This window comes from Gavia stellata, chromosome 6 (genome assembly GCF_030936135.1).
Source record: "Gavia stellata isolate bGavSte3 chromosome 6, bGavSte3.hap2, whole genome shotgun sequence".
In the NCBI taxonomy this organism is placed as follows: Eukaryota; Metazoa; Chordata; class Aves; order Gaviiformes; family Gaviidae; genus Gavia; species Gavia stellata.
In genome coordinates, this window is record NC_082599.1 from 59,998,335 (window position 1) to 60,015,424 (window position 17,090).

General features: G+C 38.1%; 1 protein-coding gene across 1 annotated transcript in view; it reads left to right on the plus strand.

Annotated features, from left to right (window-relative positions):
* Positions 1-17,090, plus strand: part of CNTNAP2 (contactin associated protein 2) — a 1,162,694-nt gene that overhangs the window by 503,416 nt on the left and 642,188 nt on the right. Inside the window, exon 4 of the mRNA XM_059818416.1 lies at positions 3,167-3,314. Within this exon, the coding sequence (XP_059674399.1) occupies positions 3,167-3,314 (148 nt within the window). The remainder of the gene's footprint in view (positions 1-3,166; positions 3,315-17,090) is intronic.

The window sequence follows — 17,090 nt, forward strand, 5'->3', positions numbered from 1 at the left end:
GGTGGAGTCCCCATCCCTGGAGGTGTTCAAGGAACGTGTGGACGTGGCACTGCGGGACATGGTTTTGTGGGCATGGTGGGGTTGGGGTGATGGTTGGACTTGATGATCCTACAGGGCTTTTCCAACCTTAGTGATTCTGTGAAATACTGCTCTTAAGGAAGCCTGTCGCAAAACTCTTAGTACTTTGGAAAACTCCATTCAACGTATATTTTAAAGCAGTGTTTGGAAAGGATTTGGGGGTATATTTTCTTACCTTTCTTCATTCTTACTACTTTGCTGTCCTTTGGAGCACTGTCCTTGGGAAAAGTGGTTGTTACAACACTCCCGACCTTTTCATTGCAATGGGAGCTGAAAGATAAAGCAGCTTACAGAAGTCGGTTTCCAATACAAGACGAGGAATGACTTGTAGAAGAGAGGATTTTGGTGTTGGACTGGTGAGCCAGTGCTGTTGGTTTTACAGTCCAGTGGGCCATTTTGGTCATTTTCCCAGTTTGGGTTAAAGAAAAACCACGTTACCCATGAAAAGGACACATCTGGCAATAATACTTAAATGAGTTCATGAGATTAATAATCTGAAAAGCATGTTTCATTTATACAGGTATTTCAACCTCTTTCTGAAAAAATTGATTTGTAAGGGGGCTTCGTATTGTACATTTCTGTATTTTTCTAACCAGAGATTCACCCCCTGTTTAAAAAAAGATCTCCTATTAGCGATGTGGGTCTAAATTATACTTTTGAATATTATTAAACTGTTTGTTAAGCTTAGCAAACGTGTGGTTTTGAAAAACGTATAAGCTCAATCGTTAATGAGGACCTGCCTTTCTGAGTCCACATACAATTCTCGGTCAGAAAAGGAGATTTTACAGCAATAGTACATAATTCTCAAGCTCCTGTAAATTGATTTTTCAGCCTTGCAATGATGGATTTTGGCCTGATGTTTGCATTATCCACAGAGCGTGTATTACTGTACCGCATTTATCTAAATGAAGGCTGTATTTAAAAGATAGTGTTCTACTGGAGACTAAAGGGAATGCATCTTAATAATCGGCAAAACTAATGACAGACTGCCCTATTCTTTATTGACAGCAAGTGTTAGTGGATCATATACCAACAGAAACCCTCTAAATATCAAACACTTTCTGGTTTTGGCCCTAAGTCTTTATGATAAAGGACTGGTAAAGCACAAATCAGGGTGCAGAGTTTGGAGAGATACAGAAGATCATTCTGGTTTTGAGAATCAGTTTTCATCAATCATTTAATCAAATTATATAGAAAATAGCATGCCCTCCTATATTCAGCTTCCTTTGCCACTAATACTTCTAGCAAATTAAACAAACAAACCCTGAAACAAAACAACCAGCAAAAACCTACGTTGAGAGTTTTGATAAGATGATGCCAAGCGTCACAAAATTAAGACATGCCCAAGCAGAAATTGCTCTTGAAATATGGAGCATTACCTTGAACGTTCACTAAAATATCTTTTTTTAAAGGATCAAATTCTTTATTCCTTCGATGAAGTTCTGTGGTTCCTAGAACAAGACTAAGAGAATAGGCAGCTGCTCAATAGGATTTTTTGTCCTCATTCAGCGTATGCTTTCCTTTGTTGTTTATTGTCTTCTATTCAACTCAGAAGACAGACCTGTTAATTTAATTTAATAATATTAAACACCACTGAAATACGTAAGTGCTTCATAGACATTAATTAAGGTATCTTACAAGCTCAGCTATGAAGTGAGGAGTGCCATCATCCTCATTTAGAGCGTTAATAGCTGCAGAACAGAAAAATTAAGGCGAATGTAACCATTAATATCTGTCATAATTTTTGGAGTCCACCAAGGAAGGGACCCTGTCGCTCTTCCTTACATTTACCACCACCTAGAACCACTGTGCACTGTGGAAAATAATTATTCATCTAAGATAGCCTTATGAAATAAGTAGTATCTGGGCATGTAATTAGGTATTGCTGTATCTGTATGCGAAGGGCCAACTTAAATTGTGTCTCTCTCAAATCTTCGATGACTATAGCTTGCAGTAGTGGTCTTTACAGCCCAGTTGTTTCTTTCTTTGGTTTTCGTTCCTTTATGGGTAGTTATTATAGGATTTTATATGGATTTATTCAGATGGCAACTGTGTAGATACTACTACTGAGTATTTTTTTCTCTGTAGCAAAAATGTCTTTTTTTAATGAGGATGCACAAAAATGACTTATTTTCATAAGCTCTTTAGTAATGGGTCACTTTTTCTCTGTTCATTTATGACTACTCTGTTCACTGTTACAAGACCCTTATTTCTATTGAAAGTTGCCTATGAAGAGGTGTGAAAGTTCCTCTGAAAATGTTGAGAATGACTGAATGATAGTCTTTAACATCCGCCATCAGTGAATGAATGGATTGTCCGTAAACTGACAAGACAAAAAATAGTCTATTATGTTAACTAATAGGTGTTGTTTACTTTTAAGCTTGACGCTATGAAAAACTTTACCAATAGGTACAAAGTCACAAACCACGTGCTAGATACTTATTTTGCTGATTTTCAAAACTCCCTTGAGAGCTCTGGTGTCCTTTCCTGACTTCCAAAGTTTAATTCAGCAAAAATAGGCTGTGCTGGGGGTGACAGCTATGGTTAGGAAAGAAACTGGACACTCACTTTCCAGCGGGTTATACCTCAAAAGTAAAAAAAGATGTTTAAATTCTTAGAAATTTGAGAAATTGAAGGGATCCCTGTCTGTTGTAGGAAGGAAGTTATTTCGGTGTTCGCATTTACAGGAAAATGGCTGGTGTGTGTCATCTTACTGATAGAGGATGGGCGTCTTCTTCCCCAGAAAAACCACTCTGGGTTGGACTCTTTTATTAACACGTGAATAACTGAGTAGGAGATTAGTGATGCAAAATGGATTACTTTTGTACCTAGCAGCAGCTCTTCCGTGACTTCAACAATATCTGCTGCAGACGAAGAGGTCTCGGTGCTGCTGTTTTGGTATTCTTGTGAAACTGTGTAAATCAGCTCTTCATCTGGTCACTGTCAAAGAAACATTTAAACCAAACTTCAGTGTAACCTAGACACTCAGAGGACTTCACTACCTGATGTTTTCCTTCAGAACAGAACTTTTACAGCACGTGAGATAGATGTAATGCAATGATTGTCTTTTTTGTCTTCTTTCCCTTAGGCATTTCCTGGAAATACAAACTCTGATAGTGTGGTCCGGCATGATTTACAGCATCCAGTTATTGCTCGCTATGTACGGATAGTTCCTTTGGACTGGAATGGAGAGGGCCAAATTGGGTTAAGAATTGAAGTCTACGGCTGCTCCTACTGTAAGTTTTTCCATGATCATCCTTTTTTTTTTTTTCCCCCACCCTAAATAAAACCTGGGTTTGGATCTCAGATTAAATCTGAATCTCAAGTACTTTTTGCTTAGATAGATTAAGATGTTCCAGGATTGCTAATTATATTGCCCAGGGCTTCGTGAAATATTTATTGTAACCGTAACTCTGAGTTGCTAGTTTGTTCTTCTCTGGAAGATGCAACATTGGAATTTGGGATAGTGCTTTGAAGTTGCTCCTTTTGATCTTCATGGTTTCTTTTGCGGAGGACTTTTACTATTCTATAGGCTTGAACAGGCCAGTTGAGGAAAAGATAGTATTCAGACAAATGTCATGTTGGATCCTGAGGGGAACAGCTGGGAAACAGGACATAATTCATTGCCTGGTGCTAGAGATAAAGTTAAAGCAAATAAATGAGAATTCTATCAGAGTAGCTCAGATTGTCTAAGTATGTGACGTGTTTTTCAGAGATTTTTCCTTTAGTATTTGAATATGACTTCAGAATTTCTTTTGCAATCTGGATGACAAATGGTACAAATGCTTCTGAAGCTAAGAGCGGAACTGATTATGTTTTAAGAAAAGCAAGGGTAGTTTCTAAATGCCTTTCCTTGAATTCAGTCCAGGCAGCGCTTAAAGAAAGTTTACAAACCTGCAGAAAATTAAGTGTCTGATGTCGTATTTCTAAGTACATTTTTTTAGGCAGTATCCTGGCTTTGTTGATATTTTAGCTGGAAGGAGCTATTTGAGATTTGTCTTTTAATAACCAGGTGTTAGAATAAGGTGAGGAGCACACATCTGGAAGTCTCATGCGTTGACTTCACTGGGTGACTGAAGGCGTGTGGGAGCCCTTTGCCATCCTAACTAGCAGAAAAGAAAAACACCTTGTGATTTCAGTTGTTGGTTTGATTTGGATAGGTAGTCAAAAGGCTGTATACTTTCATTTAGAACCAATAAGAACCATGAAAAACAGAGTTTTGGTATTATTTTTCCTATTCCCATGCAATGATTTAAAGACCTATTTTAAAAATGTACGTTAAACCACAGAGAATTTCCCAGCAGCTGCAGTAACTTAGTTGAGAAATCAAACCAAACTCGCTGTGGTGCTGGTGCTGCTGTGCTGAGGGCACACGTGGCTGTTAGGTACATTTGTAAAAAGACAACAGCATATCGGTTATCTGAGGAACGGTGCGTCGTTCTAAAGTTGATTCTTCCTCAAAGACAAGCGGAGCTTCTTGAGTTTTAGGTACCACTGTGATTATTCAGTAGTTGGCTCCTAATAAACATGTGTTGACCATCATACTGCTAAAATGTTTTACGGGCTCTTTTAAGTACACCACGCGCTACAGCGTGGTTAATTTTGCAACATGATAAATACTTATTTTTAAGTGTACCTCCTTACTTGTACATCAAATGCAAATTCAGGTGTTTGATTCAAGAAACCCACATCTAGTTTACTGTGAAATATAACTCTCTCTAGCAGAAAAAAATGTAGCAGAATCAAACAATAAACCCCATAATCTTTGCTGCAATATTTACAGGTAAAAGTAGTATTTTTTTTGATGAAACGGATAGGCAAAATACTGTAGGTACCTGACAGGATGCTTTTAGAGGCTTAAAGTACATTTGAGGAAAAACTAAAACACAGCTTGTTGGCAAAATGATTTCAGTTATTTGATGAAAAGTTGCTTCCTTGACAGACTTGTGGAGGAGAATAAAAAGCGTCTGCCAAGGAAACAGTGTTTGGAACTGTGAAGGTACTGATAAAATGAGTCTTCACAGAAGAACTGAGGTGGCCAAACGTAACGTTGTAATTTTACTGAGAGAGTATTGCTGGTCTGTTTGTAGTAGAAGTGATTTCAATATTTGTTGGGGTTTTTTTTAATATAACATTAATAATAATATTTCACATTTTTATGTGTATAGGGACTTTTCATTCAAAACCCTTCCTAAAATGCAGCATGGCTTTTACATGCAGGAATTGGGCTGTCCCCAAAATGCTGTCAGTAGATAGCAGCAGAGCAGTTGAGAAAAAAACCTAAAAATACACTGTGTTAAGAGAGAGGAAGGCAGCCCTTTGGTATGACGACCGGCACAAGGGAGCAGTGTGTACAAATTCCCAACTTGTCTTCAAAGGTGTCGTTTGGAGCTGGGTATATAATGCTACATCATTCCATGTAGAGGCATGCTTTGGCAGAGGCAAAGTTTTTAACCTTATGATTAGAAGTGCGTGTATTTGCATATAAATATAAGCACTGTCATTAACCAGTGTGATTTGCAGATTAATCCTGCTGTCATTGTGACGGAATTGGCCATTTAGATAATCAGTAATTTTCAAAGCCTGATTAAAACATAGGCTTCTAGTCAAATCTGCCCCAAATTTTGAAAGATTATCTAAATAAAAAGGCTGCCTAATATATTCCGATCATAATTTTTCTTTAAGTTTATAGATTCATATTGAATACATTCTTTTCTTTAGATATTTTTGACAGCACATTTTCCGATAGAAAGATGGGATATTTTCTCACTGTGCAAGCAAGGTTTAATTGCAAAGCCATACACTTAGTGAGTACAAAAACTCATTCCTTGCACGTTACTGCAGCCTGGTCGTTAGTCTCAGAGTGTTAAGAAAAATACTTCCTCATGTTGAACTGCTTATTCAAAAGTGAGGTTATTAATTGCCATATTTTCTGCTTCCTATTTTGTTTGGGTATGCACATAAGCTACACATTTAATTTTTTTGTACCAGAGGAGAAATCCATGTTCTCCCTTGCCCAGCAAATTAAAGGTAAAAAAGAGGTGTGATTTCCAGAGAGGGATTTGAGCTCACAGCTGTTCCCTGGAGAAGTTCATAGCATTACCAAATCACCTTCTTTCAGTTTTGCTTTGTTTTAAGTTTGAAAGCTGGGCTGTCTTTCAAACTGCACCTTTGTATTTTGCGTAGATGAGATCTGTGGGGTTGTCTTCTAACAGAAGAGCTCACAGAAGTCGCCAGAAAAGAATTAGGGCCTCACTCTACAACAAGGTTCAGAATGAACTTTGTGTTTTTATCTGTGAATAAATGGTGACATCGGATTTAGAAAATATTTTCATTCTCCATAGCGCAAAACTGAGTATGTCTTATTAAAAACAATATTAAAATTGGGAAAATAACTTGCTTAATGGCTATGTTAATGGAGGAGTTCCGTGAGAAAAACAAGCTTGGAAAACAACAACAAATAGACTATTATGTAACATGAAGAACATTTTTTTATTCAATGGGAGTTGTAGCTTTTTACTTAAAAACAATCTGTTTCATACAGTGTAAAAGGGAATAGGGTCTTTACGCTTGCAGTGACATCATTTATCAAAAAGCAGGTCACAGAGAAGAAAGCAATATAACCAAAGGCAAAATATCCACCGAATCAGTTCAGTCAAAACTGATGGCAGATTTTTATTCGTGCTCTTTTGGAGACAGAGAGCAAAGGCATGTGACATATATCTTCCATCATGTCCATGCTGATGAATTTTTGAGACAGGCAGCAAAGGCATGGCATCTGGAGGCTACGACAACTACGATATAGTACGTTTTGCTACTGATTCGTGAAGATCATCATAAGCTCCTGCAGGATCATTGCCATATGAATAGTTGCCTTAATCTCCATCCTGTGCCAGATGAATGCCCACAAAAATGGCAATAGCGATACTATTGGTAGTTTTTGCCTACGCTTTTCAAGACAACTGTATGAGGCCGCCTGGGTGCTGAAATCCTATGAGTGGAAAGCACTGATTGATACCTTTGTTCACAGAGGTTTTTTTTTTTCATATGGCTGTGTTGATTTTCTGCGTCTAAACGGTACGTCTGAATCTTTTTGACGCGGTTGTACATCTGATGGTAAGCATTTTCAAATTCCAAATGATTCACTTCTGAAGTGTAGCTTATACTTGAAAAAAATGACTTGGAGGCAGCAGAAAGTCATGCAAATACTCGATATACACAAGGCAGCGGGAACAACGATAAAGCTCCGGGAATGGGTGCAGACTGAGCTGTCTCCATTCGGTGACCAGCTCTGTTTGCTAACGCTTAGGAAGCAGGGGAACTGAACAAACGGCACCTGAGCTGTGTTTGCGGATCTGTTCGTTTCAGTTATTAGCTATACTACTTGTATTGTGCTATGTCAAATGTTACTCTTTCAGTTTCCTGGTGGGTGACTGATTTTTTTTTTTAGGGAGGGAGGGAAAAGAAGGAAAAATAGTAACCCCAGTCCTTAGGGTTTTATGAAATAATGAATGTTTGTATGGAGAACATTTACGCTCCAGGTAGTAAAGTGAACAAAACCTTGGTCATGTAAACACGTTACAAGAACAAAAATAAGGTTTGGAGACGCTGTTAAGGGATGAGCCAAGCGAATGTTTGCAAGAACAGATTAGGAAGTATTGAAGTGCTAAAATCTATGGGCTGAACAGATCTTTTGGGTAATCGTTGGTGTAGGTAATCCTGTCTGCCTGCAGTGACTTTGACTTAAGCCGTTGTTTCCTTTGGCAGTTAATTCCACGTTCAGCTATACTTATTCTTAGGAAATTTTCTGTGATACTTATTTGAAATCTCCTTTGCTTGGTTTCATGCTATTGGCACTGACTAACTATCCATCTCTCATGTGCCGTCTCGCACGATTGCCATACATACTTAATGAGAGACTTCCATCCTCCCCAGAATCATCTATCGCATCCAAATATCAAAGGGACTATTTAAGGTGGACGAGAAAGTCACTGTTACCTCCCTTTTGTGGAATCTGATTGTTTCACTTGGCCAGATTCAATAGTATTCCCTGGACATTTTGTTTCACCAACATAGCATTTAAAAAAAAAAATATATATATATAAGCCAAAGCCCCTGGAAGTGTCATGATTGCTATTGGAACACCCTGTGCTGAATAAAATACAGCTCTATATGTATATAAATATATGCATGCATCTTTCTGCTATTGCACTTTTGGTACCTATGTGAATATTCACCTAAATGGTGAAGATACTGATGTAGTCCAGTAATCTGCATCAACGATTCCTTGCCTTTTCTTATAATATTTTATTACTTACAATAAACATGCCACTAAGTTGTCTGGCCAGACTTTTCTGACCATCTAAGTGGTGGAACTGCGTAAAAATACGAACTGGCAGAAAGGAAGAACCATATTGAAGTGTATGTTTTGTGAAATCCCATTATCATATTTCTAGCAATTTTATTAAAGCGCTGTAAGTAACAGTGCTTTGAATATACGGAGATTTTTACGTGGGGACAAACCACAGAACTGAAACAATCATTTAGCAGAGGTCCCTGTGAACTCTGAGTAGCTTTCCTTTTGACACTGGGTGGGACAGTTAGGAGTTCTGCTAAACATCCAACCTTTTTTCCCCTTTTCTCTTAAATTTCAATCTTTTTATACTGGGTAGTTCTATATCTATTTAGGTCTATGTGTTTGATTTTTAGCCATCATCTTCACAGCTCAGCAGCTACAAACATAGCTTGATGTTCTCTCTCTGAGATTAAAGGTACATGGCTGAATACTCCCATCTAAACTATGGAGAGCGAGGGAAATGAACTGTTGAACTTTTTCTTTGCAGACTTTTAAAGATCTGTTTGAGTATGTGCTCTATTTCACAGAATCACTAAGGTTGGAAAAGACCTGTAAGATCAAGTCCAGCCACCAACCCAACCCCACCATGCCCACTAAACCATGTCCCGCAATGCCATGTCCACACGTTCCTTGAACGTGTCTGTTAGCATACTTTCTAGCTTTTTGACCTGCAGGAGATTTTATTTTTTTTTTCCTTAAAGGTCATTAAAATGGATACCTTTTATCCTCCATATATTCTCAGGTCATGGTAGTCATTAAACAGTAGAGTTTTGCAATTTAAGACCAAAAATGCCATCTTTCTTTATAAGCATTCTCAGTACAGATTGTTTTCCTCCATCCCCTCTCCAGAAAGAGATGGTTGTGATTGTTCCTGCATACATGCTTATATATTTTGAAATGAAAATAAGTGAGAAGAGGCTTCAGCACATTTATTACCTTTGGTTATTAACAGTAACAAATATTGGGTCTGTTTTGGTAGTAGGGACTACTTAAATTTTAAAACATCTATTTCCTGCATTTTAAAGAGATATTAAAAAAAAAAAGATTTAGCATTTGTGTAGTGCGTTAAAAAACTTAATTCTATTGTTTAATTTTAACTCTTCTTTTCCAAATGGAGTATTTCAGAAAGATTTGACATAAAATGAGTTTGTGGTAAAAAAAGTCTTAAGAACATATCTTTATGTTTCATTCTTTACCTTTTCCTTCATCTGATGCAATATGATTTTTTTTCTCTCAACTTTTTGAAACTGGCAGCAAACTGAAAAGTCCATTATTTTTCCATTTCTAGTTGTAATGAGGTTGCTGGTAGATACTCTCAAGCACCACGGCTTTGAGAACTGCACCGACCGTGTATATTCTTTACAGGTTCATTTGTTAGCTGGCAATGAATGTATAATCAGTCAGAGAAAAAACAAGTATATTTTGTACGAACACATGCCCCACCAGCTTGTTCAACTGTATTCTCAGGCAGTTTTCAATTACACCTGAACATCTGTTTAATCATTCAGCATTTCCTTTAGAAGGATGTATGTAGCTGGTTCATTTAAAAAAGCTCTTTTATGACCTTTTTCTGTGGATTGGAGAAAAACTCATCCCTGCTAAATAAACAGAATGTATGGCCAAACATGATAAAATCTTGCAGATTTTGATTAAGGTTTATTAAAGCCAGGTCTGGCTCGTCTCTTGTGGAAAAGAGCAGACTAACGTTTTCTCATAGGTTTTCCGGTAATTGCCCACGCACCTCGCAGAAAGGGTCATCCGTAGAGTGGTCTGTAATCAGTTAATAGGAGGATGGAGATTTAAGAAGTATCCTTGGGATCCATAAACGTCTGAAAGAGTAGAAAACAGGAGTAAAGTTAGACTATGCTTTTTCCGAAAGCAAGGATGGTAGCATTCAGGTAAATACAACCAAAAGCTTCAATCTAATCACAAGAGTCGCATCTTTAATGTTTTTTGCCTGAACAAACGCTCGGGTTGGTTTTGCCCAGCATTATTTTCATGCATTCCTGTAGGTGGTGATTGATCCATTTGTCCGTGATGACTTAGTCGCTAGAGAAATCAGTTTTTTTTTTCTCATGAAACAAAAAACTTTGGCAGATTTCAAACTATAGGTCTTGCTTCTGTGCCATTGATTTGGGGCCTGAAAAGGGCCTCACTGGTACTTGTTTTACTGCATGTCTGGAATAAAACATATATTAAGGATGCAGTTACTTCCCGGCTCTGTTCAATTTATTCTGCTCTTTCCCTAAAGTTTAGGTGAAAATGATGAGTTTTGTATTTTTATTTTAAGCAAAATGGCAAATGGAGTCTCACTATGAGTAAACACTTGTTTCCTCTCTGCCAAAGGTAATGTTAGTGTTCTCTGATATGAAATGGCATATATTAAAGGGTCTGCATTGCTGATGGGAAATAACCAAATGTAACTATTCATGGTAATGCTCTTATAAGGTAAAAATGAGCCTTGGGAGTTATGTGCAGTATATCCCTATACTGAGTTGAGTTTCTACACAAAGTCCTGGTTTAAAGCTGGAGTCCCAGCTTTTTGAGAATAGCTTTGGAGAATGAGATCACTGTGATGCCAACTTTCCCCAAATCCTCTAAACAGGGAAAATGTTCAGGTTTTTCCATCCTGTAAGGGTGACGTGATAGGGTCCTTCTCTGGTGGCCAGTAAGGGTCACGTCGCCCTTACCTTCAACTCCCCTGATGGTATCCCCATCCCAGGTGGGCATACTTACCTTTCTCTCCAGCCTCTCCTGAAGGCACATCTAACTGGAGAACGAGACGAAGGTACCTACAGTGTCCCACTGGTGTTTGTCTAGTCCAACAGTTCTCGTAACTGCTAATGGTCCGTAGGGAGACAGGCAGTCAGACGATCTTTTGGGTCTGTTTCACATACCAGTGCTTTATACTAAAAGGCAACAAATTCTTGGCTTGACTAAGCAACCCTCTAGATTCAATGGCTTCGGTTGTAATGGTGTCAGACGTCATGTGAGCTGTCGGAGATTGGATTCCTTGCTCCTCTTCTTTCAGTCTAAGCATTTCTTAGGCTGACACAAGAAGTTATTAATTCACAAATTAATAAGCATCTGGAGTACTGTGTCCAGTTCTGGGCTCCCCGGTTCAAGAAGGATGGAGAGCTGCTGGAGAGGGTACAGCAAAGGGCTACAAAGATGATTAGGGGACTGGAACATCTTTCTTGTGAGGAAAGGCTGAGGGACTTGGGGCTTTTGAGTCTGGAGAAGAGAAGACTGAGCGGGATCTTATTAATGCTGATAAATACTTCAGGGGTGGTTGCCAGGAGGACGGGGCCAGTCTTTTTTCAGTAGTGCCCAGTGACAGGACGAGAGGTGACGGGCACAGACTTGGTCATAGGAAGTTCCATCTAAACATGAGGAGGGATTTCTTCACTTTGAGGGTGGCAGAGCACTGGAATGAGTTGCCCAGAGAGGCTGTGGAGTCTCCTTCTCTGCAGATATTCAAAACTCGCCTGGACACATTCCTGTGCAATCTGCTGTAGGTGACCCTGCTCTGGTGGGGGGGTGGGACTACATCATCCCCAGGGGTCCCTTCCAACCCCTGTCACTCCGTGATTCTGTGAAATGGCAGGAAAAGTGTCCTGCGCAATGTGTATGGTAAAATATTAGCGCTATTCAGATGCAGTCCTTTTTATTAGAAATGTTTTAAGCTCCATGATGCTGGAGCACTTCTCGTATTGTTCTGAGCTGCACAGCAAAGCAATGGATATTTTTCTCTTGAATATAGCTCAAGTTGTTATGTTACTATAATTACTTTTGAGTATGGCTTCATCTGGATCTTTAGAAGGCTTCATGAATTGCTTACTGAATAAAGATGATGTACAGGGATCACTTAATAAGTGCCTGTTTGTACTTGGGGCAGATTAAGGTGAAGGAAAATCCTTTAAACAACAATAGTTTTGGTGTTTTAGGAATATCATTACACATCAGAGATGATTAAAGCCTCTATAGTATCCTTTCTTTTTTATAGTGCATTTGATATTAGTAAAATGTATCTACAAATGTGAAAAATAAATTTATGAACATTTTAAAGATTAAGAATTTATGGGACATTTAGAATTTGTGTATCCTTTAGAAATTCACAGTGTAACTGGGTAAATACTGTGTGAAAACATTTCCTTAAATATGTTCATATGTTTACGCATATCAATTACATTTGAAACTCTGTTTTAACATTTGGCAAATGTTCAGTTAAATAACGTTACTGACAAGGTGTAAGCTGAAATGGCAATCGTAAGCAAAGATTGAAAACTCACATTCAAATTTGGAGGTAGTCTTTGAGTGTATTTTCACTGCAAATTCAATTCTGAGATCTACATTCATTAAGAAGAACATAAAGTTACGGCACATGGCCCATAAATCTGTACGTATATACCTATACCATGTACTTATTCTGAGCTGTTTCTAAATAAACAGCTAAGTCATTCCTATACCATCTAGAAATTTAGAAACCCAACCTCTTCGTAAAAGTGCTTGGCAACTTTGTAATTTAAAATCATATCTTTAAATAATGAAGAACTCTGAACAAATTTTAAAAAGCATGTAAGTAATTTGAAAATGGAGAAAAAGAAGTAAATTTTTGTACCTTCTTAATTCTGTATATTCATCAGATGTTACCAGTCAGGATTTCATAGTTTGATACTGATTATTGTTAAAAAATAATAAATAACTTCATATGGGATGGGATCCCACAAATCCTCAGAAGAAACTTTCCTGCATAGTAATGTTTCTATCTTTTCATTTCCAGATCGGCGCGGTAATTGGAGTTTAATTCTTTCAATACGGTCATGTTCTTTATCGCTTTTTTTCTCGTAGACCATACGTATTTAATTGTCCTTTTCGCTTCAAGTAAATTGAAGAACTTGAGAAACTGGCTTTCTAAAACCACAGCTATAAAGACATCCTTAGAGGGACAATAATTTCCTTACCTAAAAAAAAATAATTAATTGTTTAGCAACAGCTGGAATTTATGTACCAAGCCTATATGCAAGCTTGGTGATGCCGCTTGTGTAGTGATTCACTTTGTTTAGCAGCGGATGAGTTCCTCTGCTTAAGCTTAGCCACATCAGTAGGAAATATCTTTTGGTTTCTATGAACTTTGGATTAGACCTTTCACTTAAAAAAAAAAAAAAAAAAAAAAGAATATCAGACCCAGGGTATTTTGTTAAGCGGTAGTGAAACATTAGAGAGACGCAAACTTTCCATAAACACGTACCGGTCAGAGAAGGTAGTTGCTCATTTTCTTTAAGATGGGAGAGTGGTTTTGTAATTGTTTGTGGGAGAGGATGTTGGCCCTAGTGTGATCCTAGAACAGCCTTTTGAGCTGCAGCCCATACTAAAAGGGAAACAGGTAGCAGGGATTTACAGTCATAAACTCAGCTGAACTCTCTTGCGTTACTGGTGAGTCATGACTTAACATTCCTTTAGCTTATTGATGTCTTACAGTAAATGGTTGTTAAACCGAGGCAACAGTTTTAATAAACACCTTCAGTACCGCCCTTTTATTGACTGCTGTACTGGGAGAGTCAAAAGGAACCTAGTTCAACTCTGTCTTTCAGCTGTTTATCGTTGCAACCTTTCTCTCGCTGACCTAATTTTTCTTTCCCCTCCATCATCAGTTCTTGTCTGCAAAAGTCTCTCCCATGACTGCTCTCTCATTGCTTTCAACATCTGTAGTTTCCCGATTCCGGTCCTTCCTTGTCTGATTGTTCGTGAGTACAGTGTGAAAAACATAGGGAACATTCAGGACTGCTCTCCCAATTTTGGATGACAGCAGAAATGCACAGTACCTTTTATGTACTTAGATAATGAATATGTGGCTTCTTGGGAGTAAGAATGAATTGTTTGGCAGTTCTTACCTGTGGAAAAATGTTTGAGTGATTTCAGTTGAGCTATTCACATAGTCAACTGTTTTGCTGGGAATACCCAGCACCCCTCAGTATCTGTATCATTCTTTCTAAAATACGGATGTGTGATGGTAGAGGCACCGAAATTTGAGATAATTTTTGGAAATGCCAGGTTCAGGATATATGATAAATTTCAGACTCAGTCTTGCAGGCGCCCCAGTCAAAACTCAACAAAGGGCTTGGGTAAATTTAGGACTAAGAATACATGTAGCAGCTTCAGAGGGGGGTGTTTGTCATTATTAGCTGTTACATAATTCATTGCAAGTATTAATTGTATACAGTGTTGGGTTTAGAAGCAAACCAGCAGAGTAATTGCCCAGGCACTGAGTATGCCTCCGTAAGCCGAAGCTAGGTGTTCGTACAAATCACCCAATATGTAAAATGGCAGAAGACAGCACCATGCCTTACACTCTGCTGAAGTGTCATTTGGTCTAAATTTTGGAGGTAGCGGAGGGGAAGGAAGCAGCCTATTGCAAGTTTTTCCTTTGCAAACTTGTAATAAGACCTGGTGGCTTCACACCACAGGCTTTCTGTTAGCTGATTATTAAATGCTTACACCATTTTCACGCAATACATCTTCATATTTTCTCCTGTCGAAGGGACTTTCAGATGAAATCAAGCAGACTACTTTTTCTACAAGCAAAAATATACTAGAGGGCTGCTTTATTCACAACGGATTAAGAGCATACAGTGCTGCAGGTGATGAGATGTGAGATTTCAAATTGAACACATCCCTGAGTTATTTGGCAATGTCACTGAAAACCTTTAGTTTTGCATTACTCTGCCTAAATTCTGACCTGACGGTTGACAGCTGTGTCTTAGGACAGCTCTAGACAACAGTGAATGGAATATCCCTTTATAGCGCTCTATTTTCCACAGATAAAGTAGGGGGATTTGAACGATTGATCTTCTGTCATAATGCAGATATTCAATACTCATTGTGAATAAACCTAACTTCCTTTTATTACATCCTGCTGTGGAGAGAAACTTCATCAAGCTAGGCAAGCACATACCCCCAGGTTATTTCACCCAGGAGAGGTCTTAACTATCTTTTCCGTGTACTTCAAGTTTTATTTGTGTTAGCAGATGGATAAGGTGAGTATTATTCTCGTATATGGGTGTACAAGTTTCTATGTTTCCAATAAAATCCCTAGTTTGAGCTGAAGGGAAAATACTTTGACCAATTACAATCCCATTACTTTGGAAAAGCATCTCTCTGAAATAATATTAGAATAGGCTGAAAGAAGGATTTTTTTTTTCCTTTCCTAAAAATTTCTGATAATCTGAAAAGTTTCTTGCCCAGCTATGTGAGAAAAGTCAGACATTTCAAACCCATTTTTTAACTTTTTGCCGTTTTTCCTTTCTTCTTAAAAATTGAAAGCATTTAGCATGACTGCATTTAGTTTTTAAAAGAACAGAAAGATAATATCTCAACAATTAATAATCTTTTTCTGTAAAATAAGAAATCTATTATCTAGTCGCACATTTTACAAACCGATTTTAATGCAATTTATCTTTGTATTTTCTCCATTTTTCTATTGACAGTTTTAAGTCAAAGAAACAGCAGGTTCTGATGAAAAACAGGCTGCTGCAAAATTTTCATCCATCACTATTAAACCCAATAGTAGTGGAATATTTATAAATTTGTGCCATAGTTTCTTTCAAAGACATTTTTGTTGTTCTTACTGAGGTGCAATTTCCCTTGACTTTAGGGGAACAATAGTAAAGCTGTAGTTCACAGCTTGAAGAAAACACAGTATTTAAAATCACAAACAAAAGAACTTGCAACATTTAAAGAAAATTGCAGTAGTTATTTTTTTTAACACTTGTATAGCTTAAGAATAGAGCTTATATAATTCAGCTGTTTAAGAATGTTGGCATAGAATATATTTTTATTTAATTTTTTTGTATCTTTGCTGTTTCAATGTGTATCAGCCTGTTACTGTCAGCTTTCAGGCTTTTTTTTTGTTTTTCTTCGATTCGGTTTTCTGAACTCAAACATGACTTTATGCAGTCGGTATCCTCTGGTTGTAAACTGCATTGACTCCCAGGAAATGGGCTCTGGATTTTCTGTTCAGATACTACCTGAAGAGACTGCCTGCTTTATCTGATGACTATTACCATTTTTAGTCAACTTTTGTAATAGATAAAATAAGCAAAGAAGAATAGTAAGAGTTTGATAAAATACTATGATAGAATATAAAACCAAAACACAGGATCAGAGTAAAGCTAAAAATGGTTCCACCATAAGTCACTGGATCAAGTAGATACATTACCCGCACGTGCATATAGCTGATCCTCTCAACTGCGTTGTTGACCAAGCCAACCTACACCAGCGCTGTGTTGCTGAAGACGCTTTATCGACTACCTTCTTATTCCTTGCAAATTACAGGGCCACACTTCCAGATAGAAGATTTTTTTGACAAAAGGTAAAAGAGGAAAGGGAAGGACAAAAGAAGGAAAAACAGGAAAAAAAAGGGGAAGTAAGCTGGAGAAGGAACCAGATGAACAGAGGAGAGAAAGCTGAAGTCCGTTGTCGTAAGGGCTGTCCAACCCAGTTGGAAGTGGCGGTAGTGTCAGGGCAACAGGATCCGTTCTCTGACTCCCTGTGCCCGTATACACTATTCCCATTCAGGGTCAGGGTTGTGCAGCCAGGGGTGACAAAGCAGGTTCTGGGGACAACGGAGAAGTTAGAGCCAGGAGAGGTGAGTGCG